At 44.5% G+C, this 25666-nt stretch overlaps 2 protein-coding genes across 6 annotated transcripts in view; both read right to left on the reverse strand.

Moving 5' to 3' along the window:
* The window catches only part of LOC132866850 (zinc finger protein OZF-like), a 36005-nt gene extending 34962 nt beyond the window's left edge, over positions 1-1043 (reverse strand). For all 3 annotated transcript variants that reach the window (XM_060899621.1, XM_060899622.1, XM_060899620.1), the window contains exons 1-2: positions 934-1043; positions 348-567 (exon numbers count right to left, since the gene is read on the reverse strand). In XM_060899621.1, the coding sequence (XP_060755604.1) occupies positions 348-557 (210 nt within the window). In that variant the 5' untranslated portion in view covers positions 558-567; positions 934-1043. The remainder of the gene's footprint in view (positions 1-347; positions 568-933) is intronic.
* A 686-nt stretch (positions 1044-1729) lies between these two features.
* On the reverse strand, positions 1730-9339 carry LOC132866851 (zinc finger protein OZF-like). 3 transcript variants are annotated; one of them, XM_060899624.1, is made up of 4 exons: positions 9224-9339; positions 8638-8857; positions 4082-4505; positions 1730-3946 (listed from the first exon to the last, which is right to left on the reverse strand). In XM_060899624.1, the coding sequence occupies exons 2-4, from the start codon at positions 8845-8847 to the stop codon at positions 2976-2978; spliced, it is 1605 nt and encodes a 534-aa protein (XP_060755607.1). In that variant the 5' UTR covers positions 8848-8857; positions 9224-9339; the 3' UTR covers positions 1730-2975. The 3 variants fall into 3 exon arrangements, with proteins under 3 accessions (XP_060755607.1, XP_060755608.1, XP_060755606.1); XM_060899625.1 differs by having other exon boundaries at positions 1730-3937; positions 4082-4508; XM_060899623.1 differs by having other exon boundaries at positions 4082-4508.
* Positions 9340-25666: the final 16327 nt, after the last annotated feature.

The following is a 25666-nucleotide window of genomic DNA, read 5'->3' on the forward strand; positions in this document are numbered from 1 at the left end:
ACACCGCGAGAGCATGAGGAGTGATTTTCACAGGCGGGGTGACACAGGAGCCACAAAAACAATAAAAATATGAGTTTTGTTAATGAATAAAAATTGATGTGACTGTGGTGTAAGAGGAATAAAACACTAAAGAGCATGTCGCTTTAAGAAAATCAGCAACTTCAGGGTGATAACTAACTCTGCTTCATGACACCACCCTGTTACTCAGCATTTTTCTACAAATGTAATACACACAGTGGTTATTACACACCTAATTCATTTAGGCCAATTATATACATCAACAACACAACACACCCAACTAAACAGGGGAATCCACAATGAGTAAGTGTCGCATCATGACCACAAACCTGGTTGGAAAGATTCAGCGCTTGACTGAGCCTCTCCTCGAGGTGGCGGACCGTTTTCCTGAGCTCACACACTTCAGCGTGAAGGTCCGAGATGTCGGCCATGGACAGATCGGTCCCGACCGACACCGTGCAGGAAAACAGAGGATTACAGGGCAGGTGGAGCTGCAGGACAGCGTCTCCTCCTCCATCCACACACTCCTCCTCCATCATGCTCCTCTACCTTCAGCGACACAGCAAGAATTCATTACCAGCACACATTTACTGCACAAAAATCACACGTTTACGTCAACGGGAGGTAAAAATCTGGAACAGAGAGCTGAAATTATGAAAGCCACTCCTGCAGAAAATAGATTTTAAACTCACAAACGCTAGAACATCCTGCCCTGGGTCTATTCCATCTTTAATTACTGAACTATCCTGATGCAGAACTTCAATCTGAACTCAGGCTGAAATGCACCAGAAGAGTGGAGAGCACTTTACTTTCATTAATGTGGATTTGGCTCAGAGTTTTAAACGCATTACAGCAAAAACCTGCCGCTTTCGCTCCCAACCTCATGGCCATTTCACTAACACTTCTCTTTCTCACCGTAAACGATGCTCAGCTCTTTTCCGTGTGGAACACCTTTCTATTTTAATAAATTACAGCCTCATGAACTCTATTTACATCCCGCACACACACAGCCAGCTCGGCCTGCTTTACTTCCGGGTCCGAGACGCAAAATGGCGCCACCTACAGCAGCGGCGTCCAATCCCAATGAGTTACGGGGCGGGCTCATGAATATTCATGCCAGCGCTGCTCAGGCCGGGTGTCGCGCGCTCGGGCTCCTGACATCACTCAGAGTTCATCCAGCTGCGCACAAACCGCTCATTAACACCAGACACACTCATTACATCATCATCAACAGCAGCTCAAATCATCAGCAATAATCAACACCGGGAAGAACTGTGCTTAATCAAAGCTAGAAAAGAAATACAGAACAAACTTTACATTTAAACAATGAATGTAATGTTCTATACAGTCACTAACACATTAAAGTTATAAATTATAATCAAGTCAAAATCAGAACTGGCCTGTTAGTTCATATCCCTGGTCAAAGGGTGGAAGGGTTTTGTTTTTTATAAATCTTTCACCATAAAAGTGATGACTTTTGCCCTCTCTGAATTCCTTACAGGAAATAAAACACAAAAGACTTTGTTTAATGATCAAAAACACAATGTAGATTTAATCGTGATTAGAAATGTATGGCTACTTTAGGTTTTTTTTTTCATTCCCACTTTCATTAAACTCAGTTTGTATTCAAGCAACACGGACAAAATAATACACACAGAGAGCAACAAGTAAATCTCACACATTCATCTATGTAGAGCATAAAAATGCAGAATTATGAGCACAGTATCTTTATCAACTTAACAAACACAACATTCAGAACAAACAGTCCTGTCATGACAAAAACATCCCACAATGAGTAGGTTCTTTCTTTAATGATCGTTATTGAGGATGCCAGCATCACGGAAGTGATTTACAGAAGGCTCCTCAAAAAAAAAATAAAAACTATAAAAGGAATGCAAAATAAAATATGAAAAACACATTAGTTAGTGGCGGCACGGTGGTGTAGTGGTTAGCGCTGTCGCCTCACAGCAAGAAGGTCCGGGTTCGAGCCCCGTGGCCGGCGAGGGCCTTTCTGTGCGGAGTTTGCATGTTCTCCCCGTGTCCGCGTGGGTTTCCTCCGGGTGCTCCGGTTTCCCCCACAGTCCAAAGACATGCAGGTTAGGTTAACTGGTGACACTAAATTGAGCGTAGGTGTGAATGTGAGTGTGAATGGTTGTCTGTGTCTATGTGTCAGCCCTGTGATGACCTGGCGACTTGTCCAGGGTGAACCCCGCCTTTCGCCCGTAGTCAGCTGGGATAGGATCCAGCTCGCCTGCGACCCTGTAGAACAGGATAAAGCGGCTACAGATAATGAGATGATATGAGACATTAGTTAGTAGAGTGGTTTGATGCTCGCTCCAGTTTATTTACCTGTAATCTCCAGTCAGAGCGCGGCCTCAATGAAAATGGATTCCTAACTGAATAAGAGTCTCACCTCTGAACATTTCCCAATGAAACTACTGATGTGTCTAGAAAGCCATTACTTTGTCAGTGGGAACATACAGCACTGTTGTCATTTTATTACTGCACTTTTTAAATGAAAGTCCATTTTTATGTACACTTATACTCTTTGTACAGTATTCAGTCAGTCTTGACAACAACCTGGTCTGGTTTTTAAGATTTTGTTAATCATCATGCAGACCAAATCATACGTCTCCAGAGGGTATTACAACATTCAATTGTTTGTTTGTTTTAGAAAATGCTTGTCTGAAGTTTGAACTGGAAGTTCTGCCTGATCCATCAAATGAGATTTTACAGATGACTAGGTAAATGGAAAAAAGATGGCCCCGACAGGCCAATGTGAGTTACGCAGGCATCTCAGGAAACTTTTGAGGGGCCACTCATCCCAAAATAAAGTATATCCTCTTGTGCTGTTTCTGTCTATATTCTTGACCCACATTAAATTATCAAGATTAACTGTTTACCTTGTTTGTTACAGGTTTAAAATAGCTAAACTGTCAGCTAAAAAGCATCAGCTATCATCTCCGATTCACATTCTCCTGGGTGTGATTCTTCTGATGCGCCCTGAAGCTGCCCAGATAAGTGAAGCCCTGATTGCAGATGCTGCAGTGGTACGGTTTCTCTCCCGTGTGAACACGCAGGTGTGTTTTGAGCACGTCAGGCCGAGCGAACGTTTTTGGACACTGAGGGCAGCAATACGGTCGCTCTTTAGTGTGAACGCGTTCGTGCTGCTTCAGGTTGATGCGATAGAAGAAGCTGTTGCCGCAGAACGAGCACTGGAATGGCCTCTCGCGATTCTCACCTACATGGATACGTTTATGGGTGTAAAAATGCCTGGGGTCCGAAAACCCCTTCCCACAGTGGTCACACAGGAACGGCTTCTCCCCCGTGTGTGTTCGCTCGTGGCGGTCGCGGTGCCCTTTCTGGCTGAACGTCATGTCGCAGTAGGAGCAGGAGTATGGCTTTTCACCTGTGTGAACTCTCTGGTGCTGTTTCAGAGCGCTGATGGTGATGAAGCTTTTCTCACAGACGGAGCACACGTAAGGCTTCTCGTTGGTGTGCACACGTTCGTGTTTTTTAAGGTGTGTTTTATGATAGAAACACATTTCGCAGTAAGCACACTGAAATGGTCGCTGCCCGGTGTGTATGTTCTGATGGCATTTGAGGTTTCCCTTGGTCTTGAAACATTTTCCACACAATTCACAGCGGAAAGGTTTGTCCCTGCTGTGTGATTTCATGTGGACTTTGAGGACTGAGCGTGTGGAGTAACCTTTTCCACACACAGTACAGACATGAGGCCGCAACATCTGCCGTTTCGTGCAATTTTCATGCATTTTCATGTGTCTCATCAAAAACACCGCAGACGTCAGTTCCTGTCCACAGATGGAGCACGGAAAGACCGCTTTTGTTCCACTCTTCTTTTTCCGATTTCGTTTCACTGAAGATTTGCTTTCTTCATCACAAGACTTGCTGCAGCCACCTAAAGGAGCTGAGAAAATACATTAACTACCGAAAACATACAAACCGATTAATAAAATATTTTTTTTTTTGGTTGCAGGCAGTTCTATACAGTGTAATTAACTCCTCTACTATTGGGATGAAATCGCAAATGATCTCAACTTACTTGAAGGACAAAAGTCATCATTGGCTTCCTCAGCATGAACACTCCCATCATGCAGGTCTTCTTCTTGTGTGGTGTCTCCATTCATCTCCACCATGGCCCTGCAGTCCACCAGTGTCACTGAACACCTCAGTGGAGTGTGTATCGTGTGCTGTTCTTCACCATTATATGTTTTTCGTGAAGTGTGTGGTGAGGAGTGGGACTCTGTGGGGTTTGGATCACTGTATAAATGGACAGAGGTGCTGGGTTTATTCTCCTCACACTTTTCCCTCTCCTGTGGACTAACATCAGGCCATTCAGCTGCATCACCACCACACACACTCTGTACACCCTCCACACCCTGCAGTGTGTGCTCAGAGACTCGCACCTCTGAGGGGTTTAGATCAGATTTACACACAGAGCACAACACTGGTGTCGATCCCATCACCTGCTGAGAGAAAAAATAAGGCACAAAAATTAGGGATTCATTTTTTTTTAAATCAATTATGTTTGTGAGACAGATGTTTCTGTATTTTCAATAACGGCAGCTCTGACAGTAGTGCAACTGCAAATCACAGGCTTATATTAATGCACTCGTTCTAATACATTATCATTTCTTTAGCAGCAGCTCATTCACAGGGATGAGTACAGCAGATGCCCAACATTAAAAGATTAAAAAATAAATAAATCAATAAAATAAAATCACTTATATGGTGAAGTTTTCTGTAAGCAGAAATGTGGTGTTGTAACGTTTCTGGAAGGAGTCTCCAGTGTCAGCACTTTGTAACAGTCAGAGGTAAAGCAAATCACTAAGTCTGACAACATCAGGACAAAGGAATTTACACTTTCCTCCATTTTTTTGTCTTACAAACTCAATTCCAACCCCGATTCCAAAAAAGTTGGGACAAAGTACAAACTGTAAATAAAAACGGAATGCAATGATGTGGAAGTTTCAAAATTCCATATTTTATTCAGAATAGAACATAGATGACATATCAAATGTTTAAACTGAGAAAATGTATCATTTAAAGAGAAAAATTAGGTGATTTTAAATTTCATGACAACAACACATCTCAAAAAAGTTGGGACACGGGCATGTTTCCCACTGTGAGACATCCCCTTTTCTCTTTACAACAGTCTGTAAACATCTGGGGACTGAGGAGACAAGTTGCTCAAGTTTAGGGATAGGAATGTTAACCCATTCTTGTCTAATGTAGGATTCTAGTTGCTCAACTGTCTTAGGTCTTTTTTGTCGTATCTTCCGTTTTATGATGCGCCAAATGTTTTCTATGGGTGAAAGATCTGGACTGCAGGCTGGCCAGTTCAGTACCCGGACCCTTCTTCTACGCAGCCATGATGCTGTAATTGATGCAGTATGTGGTTTGGCATTGTCATGTTGGAAAATGCAAGGTGTTCCCTGAAAGAGACGTCGTCTGGATGGGAGCATATGTTGCTCTAGAACCTGGATATACCTTTCAGCATTGATGGGGTCTTTCCAGATGTGTAAGCTGCCCATGCCACACGCACTAATGCAACCCCATACCATCAGAGATGCAGGCTTCTGAACTGAGCGCCGATAACAACTCGGGTCGTCCTTCTCCTCTTTAGTCCGAATGACACGGCGTCCCTGATTTCCATAAAGAACTTCAAATTTTGATTCGTCTGACCACAGAACAGTTTTCCACTTTGCCACAGTCCATTTTAAATGAGCCTTGGCCCAGAGAAGACGTCTGCGCTTCTGGATCATGTTTAGATACGGCTTCTTCTTTGAACTATAGAGTTTTAGCTGGCAACGGCGGATGGCACGGTGAATTGTGTTCACAGATAATGTTCTCTGGAAATATTCCTGAGCCCATTTTGTGATTTCCAATACAGAAGCATGCCTGTATGTGATGCAGTGCCGTCTAACGGCCCGAAGATCACGGGCACCCAGTATGGTTTTCCAGCCTTGACCCTTACGCACAGAGATTCTTCCAGATTCTCTGAATCTTTTGATGATATTATGCACTGTAGATGATGATATGTTCAAACTCTTTGCAATTTTACACTGTCGAACTCCTTTCTGATATTGCTCCACTATTTGTCGGCGCAGAATTAGGGGGATTGGTGATCCTCTTCCCATCTTTACTTCTGAGAGCCGCTGCCACTCCAAGATGCTCTTTTTACACCCAGTCATGTTAATGACCTATTGCCAATTGACCTAATGAGTTGCAATTTGGTCCTCCAGCTGTTCCTTTTTTGTACCTTTAACTTTTCCAGCCTCTTATTGCCCCTGTCCCAACTTTTTTGAGATGTGTTGCTGTCATGAAATTTCAAATGAGCCAATATTTGGCATGAAATTTCAAAATGTCTCACTTTCGACATTTGATATGTTGTCTATGTTCTATTGTGAATACAATATCAGTTTTTGAGATTTGTAAATTATTGCATTCCGATTTTATTTATAATTTGTCCCAACTTTTTTGGAATCAGGTTTGTATATGTTTTGGCATGACTGAAACTGGTCCAGGTTGTTCTGATTGGTAATAGTTTTGGTTCATAAAATCTGAGATTTATCTTCACTCGCAGATTCTGCTCTCTGCTTAATGAAGGTTATGTTGATCAGTAATGTCTTTCTACTTTTCATAAGCTTATGATCCTGACAGTGATGTAATGGTCCCCATAATGTCTCTCTTCTTTCATAAAGTAGTGTAGTCTAAACCATTGATGTAATGCTTCATCACCTATTTCTGTGACCCTGTCATACATAGATAACTTAGCTTCGTCAATCACATCATCATCATCATCCAATCACAGAGCTACAACACACTTTCAGTTTCAGGACAGGCCTGAAACTCAGCAACACCCTGAGAAAGGCGGAACAGAGAGAGGAACAGAGGGAACTGGTTGCCAGGTCTTCAGTGGTTCCCCAACGGTCGTCCAGACTGTGGGATAGATGAGATGAGATCCATGAAGCAGAATCTCTTAGGCTGCAGAGGTCTACATTTCCAAATCATACTTTGTCGATTCAACCTCCTTCAGTACAGACAGATCAAAACCTATCAAATGTTGAAACTAAGAAATGTTATTGTTGTTTGAAAAATATATGCTCATTTTGAAATTAATGCCAGGAACACTTCAAAAAAGTTGGGACAGGGGCGTGTTTACCACTGTGTTGCATCACCTCTAGTTTTAACAACACTCTGTAAACGTTTGGGAACTGAGATGATCAAGTGCTGTAGTTTTGAAAGAGAAATGTTGTCCTATTCTTGCCTGATAAACAATTTCAGTTGCTCAACAGTTCGGGGTCTCCTTTGTTGTATTTTGTGCTTCATAATGCGCCCAAATGTTTTCAAGGGGAGACAGGTCTGGACTGCAGCAGGCCAGTTTAGCACCTGTACTCTTTGAATACGGAGCCATGCAGCTTTAATATGTGCAGAAAGCGGTTTGGCGTTGTCTTGTTGAAAGAAGGAAGGCCTTCCCTGAAAAAGATTTTGTCTGGATGGCAGCATATTGCTCTGGAACATGTTTATATCATTCAGCATTCATGATGCCTTCCCAGATGTACAAGCTCCCCATGTCATGTGCACTAACGCCCCCTCATACCATCACAGATGCTGCTTTTGAGCTGTGCACTGATAACAAGCCGGATGGTCCCTCTCCTCTTTAGCCTGGAGGACATGGTGTGCATGATTTCAAAAAAGAATTTCTACTTTTGATTCGTCAGACCTCGGGACAGTTTTCGACTTCGCCTCAGTCCATCGTAAAAGAGCTCAGGCCCAGAGAAGGGGGCGGGGTTTCTGGATATTTTTTATATCTGGTTTTAACTTGCATTTCTGGATGCAGTGATAAACCATGTTCAAAGATGATGGTTTTCTGAAGTGTTCCTGAGCCCAGTGATTTCCACTACAGAATTGGGTCTGATTTAATGCAGTGTCTCCTGAGGGGCTGAAGGTTACTGGCCATCCAATGCTGGTTTTTGTCCTTTGTCCCCTGCATACAGCGATTTCTCTGGATTGGTTACTGTTGCAGTTAAACAAATTAGTTGTGAGATGTTCCACCAGATGTTTTTTTTAAACATTACACAACTTTTCCAGTCTTTTGTTGCCCCATGTCCACTTTTTTTTTTTTAAACATGTTGTGGGAAGGAAATTCAAAGCCAGTAAAGTTTCTCAGTTTGATATGTTGTCTTTGTACTCGTTTCAGTGAAATACAGGATTTCCATGACTTGAAAAATCACCACATTTGCTTTTGTTTATATTTTACACAGCGCACAAACTTTTTTGGAAACAGCGTTGGATTAACTTCAAGTAAATAAGTGATTAGTAACAAATCTGTAACTGTTGGCAAATGACTGTGGTGTAAGAGGAATAAAACACTAAAGAGCATGTCGCTTTAAGAAAATCAGCAACTTCAGGGTGATAACTGTAACTCCGCTTCATGACACCACCCTGTTACTCAGCATTTTTCTACAAATGTAATACACACAGTGGTTATTACACACCTAATTCATTTAGGCCAATTATATACATCAACAACACAACACACCCAACTAAACAGGGGAATCCACAATGAGTAAGTGTCGCATCATGACCACAAACCTGGTTGGAAAGATTCAGCGCTTGACTGAGCCTCTCCTCGAGGTGGCGGACCGTTTTCCTGAGCTCACACACTTCAGCGTGAAGGTCCGAGATGTCGGCCATGGACAGATCGGTCCCGACCGACACCGTGCAGGAAAACAGAGGATTACAGGGCAGGTGGAGCTGCAGGACAGCGTCTCCTCCTCCATCCACACACTCCTCCTCCATCATGCTCCTCTACCTTCAGCGACACAGCAAGAATTCATTACCAGCACACATTTACTGCACAAAAATCACACGTTTACGTCAACGGGAGGTAAAAATCTGGAACAGAGAGCTGAAATTATGAAAGCCACTCCTGCAGAAAATAGATTTTAAACTCACAAACGCTAGAACATCCTGCCCTGGGTCTATTCCATCTTTAATTACTGAACTATCCTGATGCAGAACTTCAATCTGAACTCAGGCTGAAATGCACCAGAAGAGTGGAGAGCACTTTACTTTCATTAATGTGGATTTGGCTCAGAGTTTTAAACGCATTACAGCAAAAACCTGCCGCTTTCGCTCCCAACCTCATGGCCATTTCACTAACACTTCTCTTTCTCACCGTAAACGATGCTCAGCTCTTTTCCGTGTGGAACACCTTTCTATTTTAATAAATTACAGCCTCATGAACTCTATTTACATCCCGCACACACACACAGCCAGCTCGGCCTGCTTTACTTCCGGGTCCGAGACGCAAAATGGCGCCACCTACAGCAGCGGCGTCCAATCCCAATGAGTTACGGGGCGGGCTCATGAATATTCATGCCAGCGCTGCTCAGGCCGGGTGTCGCGCGCTCGGGCTCCTGACATCATTCAGAGTTCATCCAGCTGCGCACAAACCGCTCATTAACACCAGACACACTCATTACATCATCATCAACAGCAGCTCAAATCATCAGCAATAATCAACACCGGGAAGAACTGTGCTTAATCAAAGCTAGAAAAGAAATACAGAACAAACTTTACATTTAAACAATGAATGTAATGTTCTATACAGTCACTAACACATTAAAGTTATAAATTATAATCAAGTCAAAATCAGAACTGGCCTGTTAGTTCATATCCCTGGTCAAAGGGTGGAAGGGTTTTGTTTTTTATAAATCTTTCACCATAAAAGTGATGACTTTTGCCCTCTCTGAATTCCTTACAGGAAATAAAACACAAAAGACTTTGTTTAATGATTGATTGATTGATTACTTTATTCTGAACAATAAAGAAGAAAGATATAAAAATTAAATAAAAAATGCAATAATCAAAACATCGTCATAAACAAACAGAATAGCGTAGCCACAAGGCAGTAACATAATAATGTTCGGAAAGGATTAGGAAGAAGTAATAACTTATCAAATCCTAACCCTCTATACCACCGCTAATCAAACGTCACTTTCCGCCATAATAAACTATATATACAAAAGAAAACAAAAGCAACAAACAAAAAAGGAAACGTACCAATATACCAAGACATACCAACATGGTATAATATCGACCAAATCAAATCATATATACAGATACTTATGTTATGCATATATACATATATACAGTAGATACATATACACATACCTATAACTATACACAAAATACAAGAAGACCAGTCACAGACTTACTCTCAATTTCATCATCACCTATATAGTCTGCCTGTCCTCATTCTCATATATTTTTAGTAACATGTTTTTATACAATTTTTTAAACAGTTTTATGTTGGTGCTATTTTTGAGCTCATTATCCAGACCATTCCACAATTTCACCCCACAGACTGTTATGCACATACTTTTCAGAGTTGTTCTAACATTTACTCTCTTAAAATTCATTTCCCCTCTCAGGTTATACCCACCCTGCCTTTCCATAAACATATTTTGTACCTCACCCGGAAGAAGGTTATGTCTTGCTTTATGCATAATTTGTGCAGTCTTGTGTTTAACCAGATCAGTGAATTTCAGAGTGTGTGCTTTTACGAATAATGCATTTGTATGCTCAAGATATCCCGTATTATTGACGATTCTTATTGCTCTTTTTTGTAATGTGCATAACGGCTGCAGGTTAGATTTGTAGGTATTACCCCGTATCTCCACACAGTAGCTCAGATATGGAAGTATAAGTGCATTATACAGAGTATGTAATGATTTATAGTCCAGAATGTGTCTTGATTTCCCCAAAATTGCAGTAATCTTTGCTATTTTTGCTTTAACATGATTAATATGTGGTTTCCAGAAGATTTTATAATCAACAATCACACCCAGAAATTTTATTTCATAAACTCTTTCTATGGTTATGTTGTCAATTTTCAATTCAACTTGAGGGTTCGACTTATATTTTCCAAATAACATAATCTTTGTTTTACTCAAATTCAATGACAATTTGTTTACATCAAACCACCTTTTTAATTTATTCATTTCGGTTGTGATTGTTTCCATCAGCTGCTGTGCATTGTCCCCGGCGCAAAAGATGTTTGTATCATTGGCAAATAATATGCATTTCATTATACATGATACATTACATAAGTCATTACTATACAATATAAACAGTTTAGGACCTAAGACAGACCCTTGCGGTACTCCACATGTTATGGGCAAATAATCAGATGTGTGATCTCCAATTTTTACAAATTGCTGCCTGTTGCTTAAGTAGCTCCTCACCCAGTCCAAACCAACCCCTCTGATACCATACCTCTCTAGTTTTTTGAATAGAATGTCACGATTTATTGTGTCAAATGCTTTCTTTAGATCTATGAAAATTCCCATAACATGTTTTTTATTGGGCGGCACGGTGGTGTAGTGGTTAGCGCTGTCGCCTCACAGCAAGAAGGTCCTGGGTTCGAGCCCCGGGGCCGGCGAGGGCCTTTCTGTATGGAGTTTGCATGTTCTCCCCGTGTCCGTGTGGGTTTCCTCCGGGTGCTCCGGTTTCCCCCACAGTCCAAAGACATGCAGGTTAGGTTAACTGGTGACTCTAAATTGACCGTAGGTGTGAATGTGAATGGTTGTCTGTGTCTGTGTGTCAGCCCTGTGATGACCTGGCGACTTGCCCAGGGTGTACCCCACCTTTCGCCCATAGTCAGCTGGGATAGGCTCCAGCTTGCCTGCGACCCTGTAGAAGGATAAAGCGGCTAGAGATAATGAGATGAGATGTTTTTTATTGTCTATACCATTTGTGATTTTCTCAATAAGTTCCATTAATGCCAGGGTTGTTGATCTGTCTTTCCGGAATCCATATTGACTGTCAGCTAAAAGTTTGTGTTTTTCAATGAAGTTATCTAGTTTTGCTGTAAACAGTTTTTCGAGGATCTTGGAGAACAGAGAGAGTAAAGAAACTGGCCTGTAATTTGTGTAATGGTGTCTATCCCCACATTTATATAAAGGTATAACTTTAGCTATTTTCATGTTGTTTGGAAATTTACCAGATTGAAAAGACATATTACATATGTGAGTAAATGGTTCTGCAATTTCTTCAATAACTTTTTTATTAAACTCTCATCAATATCATTCCAGTCAGTGGAGGTTTTACTTTCACTTCTCCTTACAATGTCTATGACCTCTTTTATGCCAACTGCACCAGTGAATATAGATTTAGGATTTCTCTCCCATCGAGCAGCCTCCGCCCCTCCAGGTGTGTCTATATCCTGAATCTTTTCTGCCAGATCTGGTCCCACATTTACAAAGAATCTATTAAAATCATTTACCACTTCCTCCATATTATTTATTGATCTGTCATTCTCAATATAATGATCAGGGTAGCTTGTGTTTTTGTTTTTAGCTCCATTCCTAATAATACTATTCAGTACATTCCATAGCCCCTTCATGTTATTTTTATTACTATCTAATAATTTATTATAAATATTCCTTCTTACATGTCCTCATAATGCTGGTTAATTTATTCTTGTATTTTTTATATTTAATTTCTGCCTCTAAAGTTCTTTTTTTTATGAATTGTCTATACAGCGTGTTCTTTTTTTACAGGCATTTTTTAATCCTTTGGTGATCCATGGACCATTTGCTTGTTTTTGTCCATCATTGTATTTCCTTACAGGACAGGTTTTATCATATAGTGTTTTAAAGATATTTAGAAATCCACTGTATGCTTTGTCAATATCTTCTTCCTCATACACTACTTTCCAGTTCTGTTTAAGTAATTCACTCTTAAGTGTCCTTGTGTTTTCTTCGGTTCTTACCCGTTTGTATTTCAGCTGATTCATATCCTTAGGTTTCCAGTAATTACAGTGATAGACAATAAATACAGGCAAATGGTCACTGATGTCATTATATAAAAGCCCCTTTCTGTTTTATTTTCCATACTGTTTGTAAATATGTTATCTATTAATGTGGCACAATGAGAAGTAATTCTACTAGGTTTGGTGATTTTTGGGTATAAACCCATACTGTACATTGTATTTATGAAATCTTCTGTCATTTTATGCTTTTTTGGATTTAACAGATCAATATTATAATCCCCACAGATAAACACAGTCTTCTGCACTGAGTTAGAAATGATCAAAAACACAATGTAGATTTAATCGTGATTAGAAATGTATGGCTACTTTAGAGTTTTTTTTCATTCCCACTTTCATTAAACTCGGTTTGTATTCAAGCAACACGGACAAAATAATACACACAGAGAGCAACAAGTAAATCTCACACATTCATCTATGTAGAGCATAAAAATGCAGAATTATGAGCACAGTATCTTTATCAACTTCACAATAAACACAACGTTCAGAACAAACAGTCCTGTCATGACAAAAACATCCCACAATGAGTAGGTTCTTTCTTTAATGATCGTTATTGAGGATGCCAGCATCACGGAAGTGATTTACAGAAGGGTCCTCAAAAAACATAAATTAACTAGATAGAACTCGATGCCTATGGCGTCGATGGGGACGCCTCCACTTGGTAGACCACACGCCTTATTAAGTTGTGATTTGGGGATGGACATTTGACCTCACAATAATCTTGACCTGGTGAAAGTATTTGTATTAGCCTTGGAGATATTGTGTTCACAAGGTTTTCGGACAGACATTTGACCTCACAGTGACCTTGACCTTAGACCTTTTGATCTCAAAATCTAATCAGTTCATGTTTGTCCCAAACGCACAAATGGTGAAAGTTTGGTGAAATTCCTTTCATCAGCCTTTGAGATATGGTGTTCACAAAGTTTCAGGATGGACACACGCGGACAGATATTTGACCTCACAGTGACCTTGACCTTAGACCTTTTGATCTCAAAATCTAAGCAATTTATCTTTGTCCCTAAATGCACAAATGGAGAAAGTTTGGTGAAATTCTTTTCGTCTGCCTTGGAGATATTGTGTTCACAAGGTTTTCGGACAGACATTTGACCTCACAGTGACCTTGACCTTAGACCTTTTGATCTCAAAATCTAAGCAGTTTATCTTTGTCCCCAAATGCACAAATGGAGAAAGTTTGGTGAAATTCCTTTCATCTGCCTTGGAGATATTGCGTTCACAAGGTTTCGGGACGGACGGACGCACGGACAGACGGACAACCCGAAAATATAATGCCCCCTGCACCTTACGGTGGCGGCGGCATAAAAACTATAAAAGTAATGCAAAATAAAATATGAAAAACACATTAGTTAGTAGAGTGGTTTGATGCTCGCTCCAGTTTATTTACCTGTAATCTCCAGTCAGAGCGCGGCCTCAATGAAAATGGATTCCCAACTGAATAAGAGTCTCACCTCTGAACATTTCCCAATGAAACTACTGATGTGTCTGGAAAGCCATTACTTTGTCAGTGGGAACATACAGCACTGTTGTCATTTTATTACTGTACTTTTTAAATGAAAGTCCATTTTTATAAATGTAGCTTTTTTCCACCAGCAACATGCATTATGAAGGATGGGTATTTCTTCCACTTATACTCTTTTGTACATTCTTCAGTCAGTCTAGGCAACATAAACTGGTCTGGTTTTTCGGGGTTTGTTAAATCTTATTGTGTTTATCATCATATAGGGTGCCACAATATTCAGTTATTTGTTTGTTAAATATTTTAATGTGGAAAATGTTTGCCTTAAGTTTAAAATGGAAGTTCTCCCTGATCTATCAAATGCAATTTTAGAGATGAACTGAGATTTAAAGTCCATGTACCTCTGTCTCAGTCGGTTTCCTATTCTGAAACAAAAACTGGAAAACAAAACTTTTTAATGGTTTTGTCACTCAATTAAAACAAGAGTGCTCTGAGAGCACAATATCCCCTGCTGGCAACTATCCCATAACTCTGATAAAATGCGACAGAATTGAATGGAATTGCAAAATGCGTATTGCCGATATGTAACGAATCCTGTCAAGTTTTGTGAAATTCCTCCAAAAATTGTGAGAGGAGTTGATTTCAGAAGGTGAGTACCCTTCCTGGGACGGACGGACGGACGGACAGACAGACATCGCCACAACATAATTCCCCTCAGGCCTTTCGGCCAGCAGTGGATAAAAATTGTGAGGGAAGTTGATTTCAGAAAGCAAGCACACCTTGATGAAATTGCCAAAGTACAAAGTTTGTTAATAATCAAGGGCATAACTCTGGTAAAATTTGCCCAAATTAAATGAAATTTCAATATGCATATAACGGTCATATAACAAAGCCTTTTGCCAAGTTTGGTGAAATTCCTCCACAAACTGTGAGAGGAGTTGATTTCAGAAGAATCTACACCCTCATGAAATTGTCAAAGTACAAATTATTTAATCAAGGGTCAAAACTCTGGTAAAATTTTCACGTACTAAATTAAATCGCAATATGCGTATTACCGTCATATAACAAGGCCTTTTGCCAAACTTCGAGAAATTCATCCAAAAAATTGTAAGAGGAGTTGATGTCAGAAGGTAAGCACAACTTCATGAAGTTGTGAAAGCACAAGGTTGTTAATCAAGGGCCGCAACTCTGGTAAAATGTGACTGAATTGAACAAAATAACAATATGCGTACTACCGACATATACTGTAACAATGCCTTTTGCCAATCCATTCCATCCATTTTCTACCGCTTATCCAGATCCGGGTCGCGGGGGTAGCAGCCTAAGCAGAGCAGCCCAGACTTCCCTCTCCCCGGCCACCTCCACCAGCTCTTCCGTGGGAATACTGAGGCGTTCCCAGGCCAGCTGAGAAATATAATCTCTCCAGCGTGTCCTGGGTCTGCCCCAGGGCCTCCTCCCAGTGGGACATGCCCAGAGAACCTCCCTTAGGAGGCGTCCAGGAGGCATCCCAACAAGGTGCCCGAACCACCTCAACTGACTCCTTTCGATGTGGAAGAGCAGCGGTTCTACTCCGAGTCTCTCCCAAATGACCAAGCTTCTCACCCTGTCTCTAAGGGAGAGCCCAGCCACCCTGCGGAGAAAACTAATTTCTACCACTTGTATCCATGATCTCATTCTTTCAGTCACTACCCACAGCTCGTGACCATAGGTGAGAGTGGGAAAGTAGATGGACTAGTAAATTGAGAGCTTTGCCTTTTGGCTCCGCTCTCTCTTTACTGCAACAGACCGGTTTAGCGTCTGCATCACTGCTGATGCTGCCCCGATCTGTCTGTCCAACTCCTGCTCCCCCTTACCCTCACTCATGAGCAAAACCCCGAGATACTTAAACTCCTCCACTTTAGGTAGCAACTCCCCCCGACCCGAAGTATGCATTGCACCCATTTCTGGCTGAGCGCCATGGCCACAGACTTGGAGGTGCTGATCCTCATCCCAGCCGCTCCGCACTCAGCTGCAAACCGTCCCAGCGCATGCTGTAAGTCACAGGTTGATGAAGCTAACAGGACCACATCATCCGCAAAAAGCAGAGATGTGATCCTGATGCCACCAAACTGGACACCTTCCACCCCATGGCTGCACCTAGAAATTCTGTCCATAAAAGTTGTGAACAGAACTGGTGACAAAGGGCAGCTCTGGTGGAGTCCCACATGCACTGGGAAGGAGTCTAACTCCTTCGCAATGCGAACCAAACTCCTGCTTCGGTCATACAGGGTGTGAATGGCCTGCAGTAGTGGGCCCTGAACCCCATGTTCACGAAGCACCCCGAGAGACACGGTCATAAGCCTTCTCCAGGTCCACAAAACACATGTAGACTGGTTGGGCAAACTCCCATGCACCCTCCAGTACCCTTGCAAGGGTAAAGAGCTGGTCCAGTGTTCCACGACCAGGACATAAACCACATTGTTCCTCCTGAATCCGAGGTTCGACTATTGACTGGACTCTCCTCTCCAGCACCCCAGCATAGGCTTTCCTAGGGATGCTGAGAAGTGTGAGCCCCCTATAGTTGGAACACACTCTCCGGTCCCCCTTTTTAAAAAGGGGGCCCACCACCCCAGTCTGCCAATCCAGAGGCACGGTCCCCGACCTCCACGCAATGTTGAAGAGGCGTGTCAGCCAAGACAACCCAACAACATCCAGTGCCTTCAGGAACTCAGGACGAATCTCATCCACCCCCGGAGCCTGGCCACCAATGAGCTTTTTAACCACCTCGGCAACCTCAGGCCCTGTGATGGGCGAGTCCTCCCAAGCATCCTCAGACTCTGCTCAGACAACATGAAAGTGGGATTGAGGAGCTCCTCGAAGTATTCCTTCCACCGCCGGATGATGTCCCCAGTTGAGGTCAACAGCACTCCATCCTCACTGTAAACAGTAAGGACAGAGCACTACTTCCCCTTCCTGAGCCGCTGGACAGTTTGCCAGAATCTCTTTGAGGCCGACCAAAAATCACTTTCCATGGCCTCACTGAACTACTCCCACACCCAAGTTTTTGCTTCAGTGAGCACCAGAGCCATGTTCCACTTGGCCCATCGGTATCTGTCAACTGCCTCTGGAGACCCACAGGCTAACCAAGCCTGATAGGACTCCTCCTTCAGCTTGATGGCTCCCCTCACCACAGGTGTCCACCACTGGGTTTGGGGATTACTGCCACAACAGGCACCAACAACCTTGCAGCCACAGCTCTGCACGGCCGCCTCAGCAATGGAGATGCGGAACGTGGTCCACTCTGACTCAATGTCCCCATTCTCCCCCAGTATGCAGTTGAAGCTCTGCCAGAGGTGGCAGTTGAAGATCCGACAGACAGGAGCCTCCACCAGATGCTCCCAGCATACCCTCACTACAGTTTTGAGCCTACCAGGCCTGTCCGGCCTCCTCCCCGCCATCTGATCCAGCTCAACACCAGATAGTGATCAGTTGACAGCTCTGCTCCTCTCTTCGCCCGAATGTCCAAGACATATGGTCATAGATCAGATGAAACGACTACAAAGTCAATCAATCATTGATCTACGGCCAAGGGTGTCCTTGTGCCACATGCACTTATGGACACCCTTATGCTTAAACATGGTGTTCGTTATGGCCAAACAGTGCATGGCACAGAAGTCCAATAACAGAACATCACTTGGGTTCAGATCGCGCAGGCTGTTCCTCCCAATCACACCCCTCCAGATCTCACAGTCATTGCCCATGTGAGCATTGAAGTCCCCCAGTAAAACAATGGAGTCCCCTCGTGGTGCACCATCTAGCACCCCACTCAAGGATTCCAAGAAGGCCGGGTACTCTAAACTACCATTTGGTGCATAAGTGCAAATGACAGTCAGAGACCATTCCCTGACCCGAAGGCACAGGGAAACGACCCTCTCATTCACTGGGGAGAACTTCAACATTAGGGCACTGAACTGGGGGGATACCAATAGCCCCACCCCTGCCCAGCACCACTCACCCTTGGCAACTCCAGCACAGAAGAGAGTCCAACCCTTCTCCAGTAAATTGGTTCCAGAACCCAAGCTATGCGTTGAGGTGAGCCCAACTATATCTAGTCAGTACCGCTCAACCTCACACACAAGCTCAGGCTCCTTTCCCACCAGAGAGGTGACATTCCATGTCCCAAAAGCCAGTTTTGTCAGCCGGGGATCAGTACACCAGAGCCTCCGCCTTTGGCTGCTACCTGATCCACAGTGCACTGGACCCTTACGTCACCTCCTGCGGGTAGCGGGTGGTTCCGTGTTACTCATTCAGGCTTGGCCTTTTGCCAAGTTTGGTGAAATTCCTCCAAAACTTGTGAGAGGAGTTGATTTCAGAAGGAGAAAACACTCATAAAATTGTCAAAGAATAATTGTGTTAGTCAAGAGCTGTAATTCTGGTAAAATGTGACTGAATTTAATGAAATTTCAATATGCAAAGAATATAACAAAGAATCCTGTCAAGTTTCGTGAAATTCCTCCAAAAATTGTGAGAGGAGTTGATTTCAGAAGGTGAGCACCCTTCCCGGGATGGACGGAAATTGTCACGACATAATCCCCTTCGGGTCTTTTGGCCAGTGGGGGATAAAAAGGATAACAAAGCATTTTCTGACATTAAACAGAGTTTATAGAAAAAGGCTCAAAATTCTGTTTTTTTATTCATTTGCAACTTTCATTTTTCATAACTAAAAACTCTATCTAGCATCAATATTAACCCTAACACTTCAACAACAGCTGGGACACTGCAAGTTGAGTTATCCACAGGCTATGTCCAGTCTATAAATAAGCATAGAATAACCACGCAGTCTAACTGTTGGCTTGAAATTCCATCAGAGAGTTTTTCTTCCACTCTTACACTGATCGTGCGGAATCGGTCTGGCAGAGGCTCCAACTTGGGAAACTGCAAAGAGGGAGATTCTCCCTCTCTGCGACTAGCTTGGAGGGAGACAAGTTTGAGTGCTGTAGGCGCAAAGGCTAGTTATACATGTGTGCGTGTGTGTGTATATACACAGGTGCTGGTCATATAATTAGAATATCATGAAAAAGTTGATTTATTTCAGTAATTCCATTCAAAAAGTGAAACTTGTATATTATATTCATTCATTACACACAGACTGATATATTTCAAATGTTTATTTTAATTTTGATGATTATAACTGACAACTAATGAAAATCCCAAATTCAGTATCTCAGAAAATTAGAATATTACTTAAGACCAATACAAAAAAAGGATTTTTAGAAATGTTGGCCAACTGAAAAGTATGAACATGAAAAGTATGAGCATGTACAGCACTCAATACTTAGTTGGGGCTCCTTTTGCCTGAATTACTGCAGCAATGCGGCGTGGCATGGAGTCGATCAGTCTGTGGCACTGCTCAGGTGTTATGAGAGCCCAGGTTGCTCTGATAGTGGTCTTCAGCTCTTCTGCATTGTTGGGTCTGGCATATCGCATCTTCCTCTTCACAATACTCCATAGATTTTCTATGGGGTTAAGGTCAGGCAAGTTTGCTGGCCAATTAAGAACAGGGATACCGTGGTCCTTAAACCAGGTACTGGTAGCTTTGGCACTGTGTGCAGGTGCCAAGTCCTGTTGGAAAATGAAATCTGCATCTCCATAAAGTTGGTCAGCAGCAGGAAGCATGAAGTGCTCTAAAACTTCCTGGTAGACGGCTGCATTGACCTTGGACCTCAGAAAACACAGTGGACCAACACCAGCAGATGACAAGGCACCCCAAACCATCATTGACTGTGGAAACTTTACACTGGACCTCAAGCAACATGGATTCTGTGCCTCTCCTCTCTTCCTCCAGACTCTGGGACCTTGATTTCCAAAGGAAATGCAAAATTTACTTTCATCAGAGAACATAACTTTGGACCACTCAGCAGCCATCCAGTCCTTTTTGTCTTTAGCCCAGGCGAGACGCTTCTGACGCTGTCTCTTGTTCAAGAGTGGCTTGACACAAGGAATGCGATAGCTGAATCCCATGTTTTGCATACGTCTGTGTGTGGTGGTTCTTGAAGCACTGATTCCAGCTGCAGTCCACTCTTTGTGAATCTCCCCCACATTTTTGAATGGGTTTTGTTTCACAGTCCTCTCCAGGGTGCAGTTATCCCTATTGCTTGTACACTTTTTTCTACCACATCTTTTCCTTCCCTTCACCTCTCTATTAATGTGCTTGGACACAGAGCTCTGTGAACGGCCAGCCTCTTTAGCAATGACCTTTTGTGTCTTGCCCTCCTTGTGCAAGGTGTCAATGGTCGTCTTTTGGACAACTGTCAAGTCAGCAGTCTTCCCCATGATTGTGTAGCCTACAGAACTAGACTGTGTCAGGGTTTTGGTTGAGATGGGGATTGAACATCTTAAACCTCAAGGCCACCCTCGGAATGAGACAGAGATTCAGGACAGAGATGCAGAGAATTAACGTTTTCAAAAAGGAAGTCTTTACTGAAAGCACCAGATCAAAAATCAAAATAAATCTTTAGCATGTATACTCCAGATCCAAAAAGGTCAGTCATTAAAATGCACAAAAAAATGAGAAAACCCAAAAATGGCAAAACAGTACTTGGCACAAAAGTTCAAAAACCACTTATAATCAGCAGTCCAAGGAAACTAAAGATCAAGTCCCAGGTTACAAAATCCAACGGAAAAATCACAGGCTTCTAAGTGTCCAAAAAATAAGTCAGAGCTCAAAATTAATATCCACTCGAGAAAGTCAAAAGCAAAACAATCCTATTCTTAGAAAACAGAGGCAGTGGTCAAAAGGCAGTTCAGAACAGTAGAGCTATAGTGAAAAACCCAGGATAAGTACTCACATGGTGGCTCACAGGAGAACTCAGCAAAGTGGAAAGAAAACAAACTCATATATATAGGCCAACCAATCAACTACTTGCCATCAATGATTCGCTTAGCCAATAGCATGAAGACAAGTGTAACCCAAGAAAAACAAAAAAATATATAATGCTGAATAGTGGCATCTAGTGGCCAAGTAGATGAACAGCAGGCTGAAAAGTCCACAGAACCTGACAGAACCTTCCCCCTAAGATCGTCTCCTGACAATCCCAGGCCGATCAGGATGCAAGCGATGGAAGTCTCTAATCAAGGAGCGGTCAAGTATGTCTCTGGACGGCACCCAGGAGCGCTCCTCCGGCCCATACCCCTCCCAGTCCACCAGATACTGAAGAGACCCATGGACACGGCGGGAATCCAGGAGCCGGTTGACCGTGTATGTGGCCTGGCCATCGATGAGCCAAGGAGGAGGCGGTGGCCGAGGAGCCGGAGACAGCAGTGAGGTGACCACTAGGCGGAGACGGGAGACATGGAAGGTCGGGTGGACCCTCATGGAGTGGGGCAGCTGTAGAGTGTAGGCCACAGGGTTGACCCGGCAGAGCACCTTGAAGGGACCAATGAACCGCAGCGCCAGCTTCCAGTTCTCCACCCTCAGAGGAAGATCCCGAGCTGAGAGCCAGACCCTGTGGCCAGGTCGGAAGGTGACCACCCTCCGATGGCGATTGGACTGCTGCTGGTACTGTCGGGAGGCTCTCAGCAAGGCACGTCTGGCTCTACCCCACGTATGCCGACACCGCCGCACAAACTGCTGGGCAGACGGGACCCCTGCATCCACCTCCTGTTCAGGGAACAAAGGCGGTTGGTAGCCAAACTGACACTCAAAGGGTGACATACCTATAGCTGAGCACTTCAGTGTGTTGTGAGCGTATTCAGCCCATGGGAGTTGGGAGCACCAGGAGGTGGGATTGGTCGAGACCATGCATCTCAAGGCGGCTTCAAGGTCTTGATTCAGTCTCTCTGTCTGCCCATTAGACTGGGGATGGAAGCCAGACGAGAGGCTCGCAGTCGCCCCGATTAGCTTGCAGAAGGCTCGCCAGAAGCAGGAGGTAAACTGGGGTCCACGGTCTGAAACGACATCTTGGGGAAGACCAAAGACTCAGAACACATGGTCGCATATTAGTCTGGCAGTTTCAGAGGCAGAGGGCAATTTGGGCAAAGGCAAGAAGCGACAGGCTTTAGAGAATCTATCAATAATAACGAGAATGGTGGTGTTACCTTCAGAGGTAGGCAGACCAGTGATAAAGTCAAGAGAGATGTGCGACCATGGTCTGCGAGGAATGGGCAAGGGGTGGAGCAGGCCCTGGGCCCTCTGGCATAGATCCTTTCCCTGGACACAGTTGGGACAGCTGGCCACGAAGATCTGCACATCCTCCTTCATATCTGGCCACCAGAAGCATCGCTGAAGGAACTCCAATGTTCGAGATGACCCAGGATGGACTGCCAGTTGGGAGGAGTGACCCCACTGGAAAACCTGACCACGTACAGACCTGGGAACAAACAAGAGACCTGCAGGAACATTATCAGGGCCAGGGTCATTGCGCAGTGCTTGTTGAACTATAGATGTGATGCCCCAGCGGACTGGTGTAATGATCTGAGAACTTGGGATGATTGTCTCGGGGGGGCTCTCTAGACTGCCTGGCTGGAATTGGCGTGAAAGTGCATCAGGTTTGAGGTTCTTAGAGCCTGGTCTGTAGGAGAGCATGAAGTCGAATCTGTTAAAGAAGAGAGCCCATCTTGCCTGGCGAGGGTTCAGCCGCTTAGCCTGCTGGATATATTGCAGATTCTTATGGTCAGTCCACACTAGGAAGGGATGATGAGCCCCCTCTAGCCACTGTCTCCACTCTTCCAATGCCAGCTTAACTGCCAGGAGTTCCCGGTTGCCAATGTCATAGTTCTCCTCTGACTGAGACAATTTGCGAGAGAAAAAGGCACAAGGGTGGACCTTGCCGTCAGAGGATCTCTGGGATAAGACTGCTCCAACCCCTACATTCGAGGCATCCACCTCCACAGTGAATGGTCGAGTGGGGTCAGGATGACGGAAGATGGGAGCGGAGGTGAAGCGCTGTTTGAGAGCCCTGAATGCCTGGCCAGCCTCCGGAGTCCATGAGAAGGGGGAGTGGCATTTTCGAGTGAGCACAGAGATGGGGCAGCAATGGAGCTGAAGTTACGGATGAACCTCCGGTAGAAATTTGCAAAGCCCAAGAATCTCTGCGTCTCCTTGATTGTGTTGGGAACCGGCCAATCCTGTACTGCTTTCACCTTCTTAGGGTCCATGAGAATCCTCCCCTCAGAGATGACATAGCCGAGAAAGGACACCTTGGGAACATGAAATTCACATTTCTCAGTTTTAACAAAAAGGTTGTTCTTGAGGAGGCGACTGAGAACCTGTCGGACCTGCTGGATGTGCTCGGAGGGGGTCTTAGAAAAAATCAAAATATCATCTAAATAAACAAAAACAAATCTGTTCAGCATGTCATGAAGGACATCGTTAATAAGGGCCTGGAACACAGCAGGGGCATTTGTGAGCCCAAAGGGCATGACCTGGTATTCATAGTGGCCAGTTGGGGTGTTAAATGCAGTCTTCCACTCATCTCCTTCACGAATTCGGACCAGATGGTAGGCATTGCGAAGGTCCAATTTGGTGAAGATGGTGGCGTTTTACAGGAGTTTGAAAACTGATGACATTAGTGGCAGGGGGTAACGGTTACAGATAGCAATCTTGTTGAGTCCTTTGTAATTGATGCAAGGCCTCAGGCCTCCATCCTTCTTGCCCACAAAGAAGCAGCCAGCTCCGGCTGGAGAAGAGGAGGGTCGAATGAAGCCTGAGAACAGTGACTCCTTGATATACTGTTCCATGGCTAGGCATTCTGGAGCAGAGAGTGAGAAGATATGACCCCTAGGTGGACAGGTGCCGGGCAGCAGGTCAATGGCACAATCATAGGGTCTGTGAGGTGGTAGGGCCGCTGCTTTTCCTTTGCAGAACACTTCTCTCAAGTCATGATACTCAGGAGGCACTCGGGACAACTCGGGAGGGGCTTGGGACAACTCGGGAGGCTTGAGAAACTCGGGACAGGTACTTGAGACAAGACAGCTGGCATGGCAGGTAGGGCCCCACTGGAGGATCGTGCATGAGCCCCAGTCTAGATGAGGGTTGTGGCGAGTCAGCCAGGGGAATCCAAGGACTATGGGAAATTCTGGGGACTGGATTACATGGAATGACAGTTCCTCCTGGTGACTGTCGATCTGTACACGAATGGTAGAGGTCATTAGATCTACAAGACCCCCACCCAAAGGTCGTCCATCTAAGGCAGTCACTGACAGAGGAGGGTCAAGGCCAGATGTGGGAATCCCCAGACGTTGTGCTAGAGAGAGGTCCATGAAATTGCTGGCAGCACCAGAGTCAATGAAGGCCTGGAGAGAGTGCCGCTGGTGATCCCAGGAGAGAGTTACAGGAACAAAGAAGTCGGTGAACAGGAGATCAGGAGACGATGTCATCCCCATCACAGATCTCCTGGGGCTGGACGGGGTTTGGCCTTTTCCCAGGAGTTCTGGGCAGGTGCTGCGAAAATGTCCAGGCTTTCCGCAGTAAATGCAGCAACGCTCCCTCATTCGCCTATCACGTTCTCCCTGAGACAGTCGAGTTCCCCCCAGCTGCCTGGGCTCCAGTCTTCCGTCAGAGGAGTCGACTGCTGGGCTGCTACGGACTGGAACTGCTTGGTAAACGGAGCTTTTCGGAGCTTTGTTTCGTTCCTGCAGCCGATTGTCCAGCCGGATGACTCGAGAGATCAACGACTCGAGGTCTTCAGCCTCCTCCCACGAAGATAGCCCATCCTTGATGTGGTCAGCCAATCCACTGTAGAGGGTAGCGAGCAAGGCCTGCTCCCCCCAGCCGCTTTCCGCTGCTAGGGTGCGGAACTGAATGGCATAGTCCGCTGCCGACTGACGGCCCTGGCGAAGTTGGAGAAGTTTGTTGGCTGCGGTGCGACCGCTGACTTCTGGGGAGAAGACCTTCAACCTCTCCTTGGAGAAGGACAGGAAGGAAGCGCAAACAGGGCTGTGGCCCAGGCCAGGGCTCTTCTAGTCAAGAGTGTGATGACGTAGGCCACTTGGGAATGCTCGGTAGGGTAGGCAGCAGGCTGGAGGTCGAAGGACAGACGGCACTGGGTTAGAAAGACCCTGCAACCTTTAGGGTCTTCACTGTATCTCTCTGGGGCAGGCAGGCAGGGCTCATGGCTGTGCACAGGAAGAGACGCTGTTGGCTCATTGGAAGACGTGGCTGTAGGGGCTGGAGGAGCTGAAGAGGCTGAAGGGGCAGGTTGTGTAGGCTGACAAAGTTGGAGGACCTGGTGGATCTTGGTCAGCATGCCAGCTTGTCTTCCCATTTCCGCCCCCCACTGGGCTAAGACCTCTTCATGACGGCGCATGATTTCCTCTCGGCTGGTGACGGCTGC

This window comes from Neoarius graeffei, chromosome 18, assembly GCF_027579695.1.
Source record: "Neoarius graeffei isolate fNeoGra1 chromosome 18, fNeoGra1.pri, whole genome shotgun sequence".
Taxonomy (NCBI): Eukaryota; Metazoa; Chordata; class Actinopteri; order Siluriformes; family Ariidae; genus Neoarius; species Neoarius graeffei.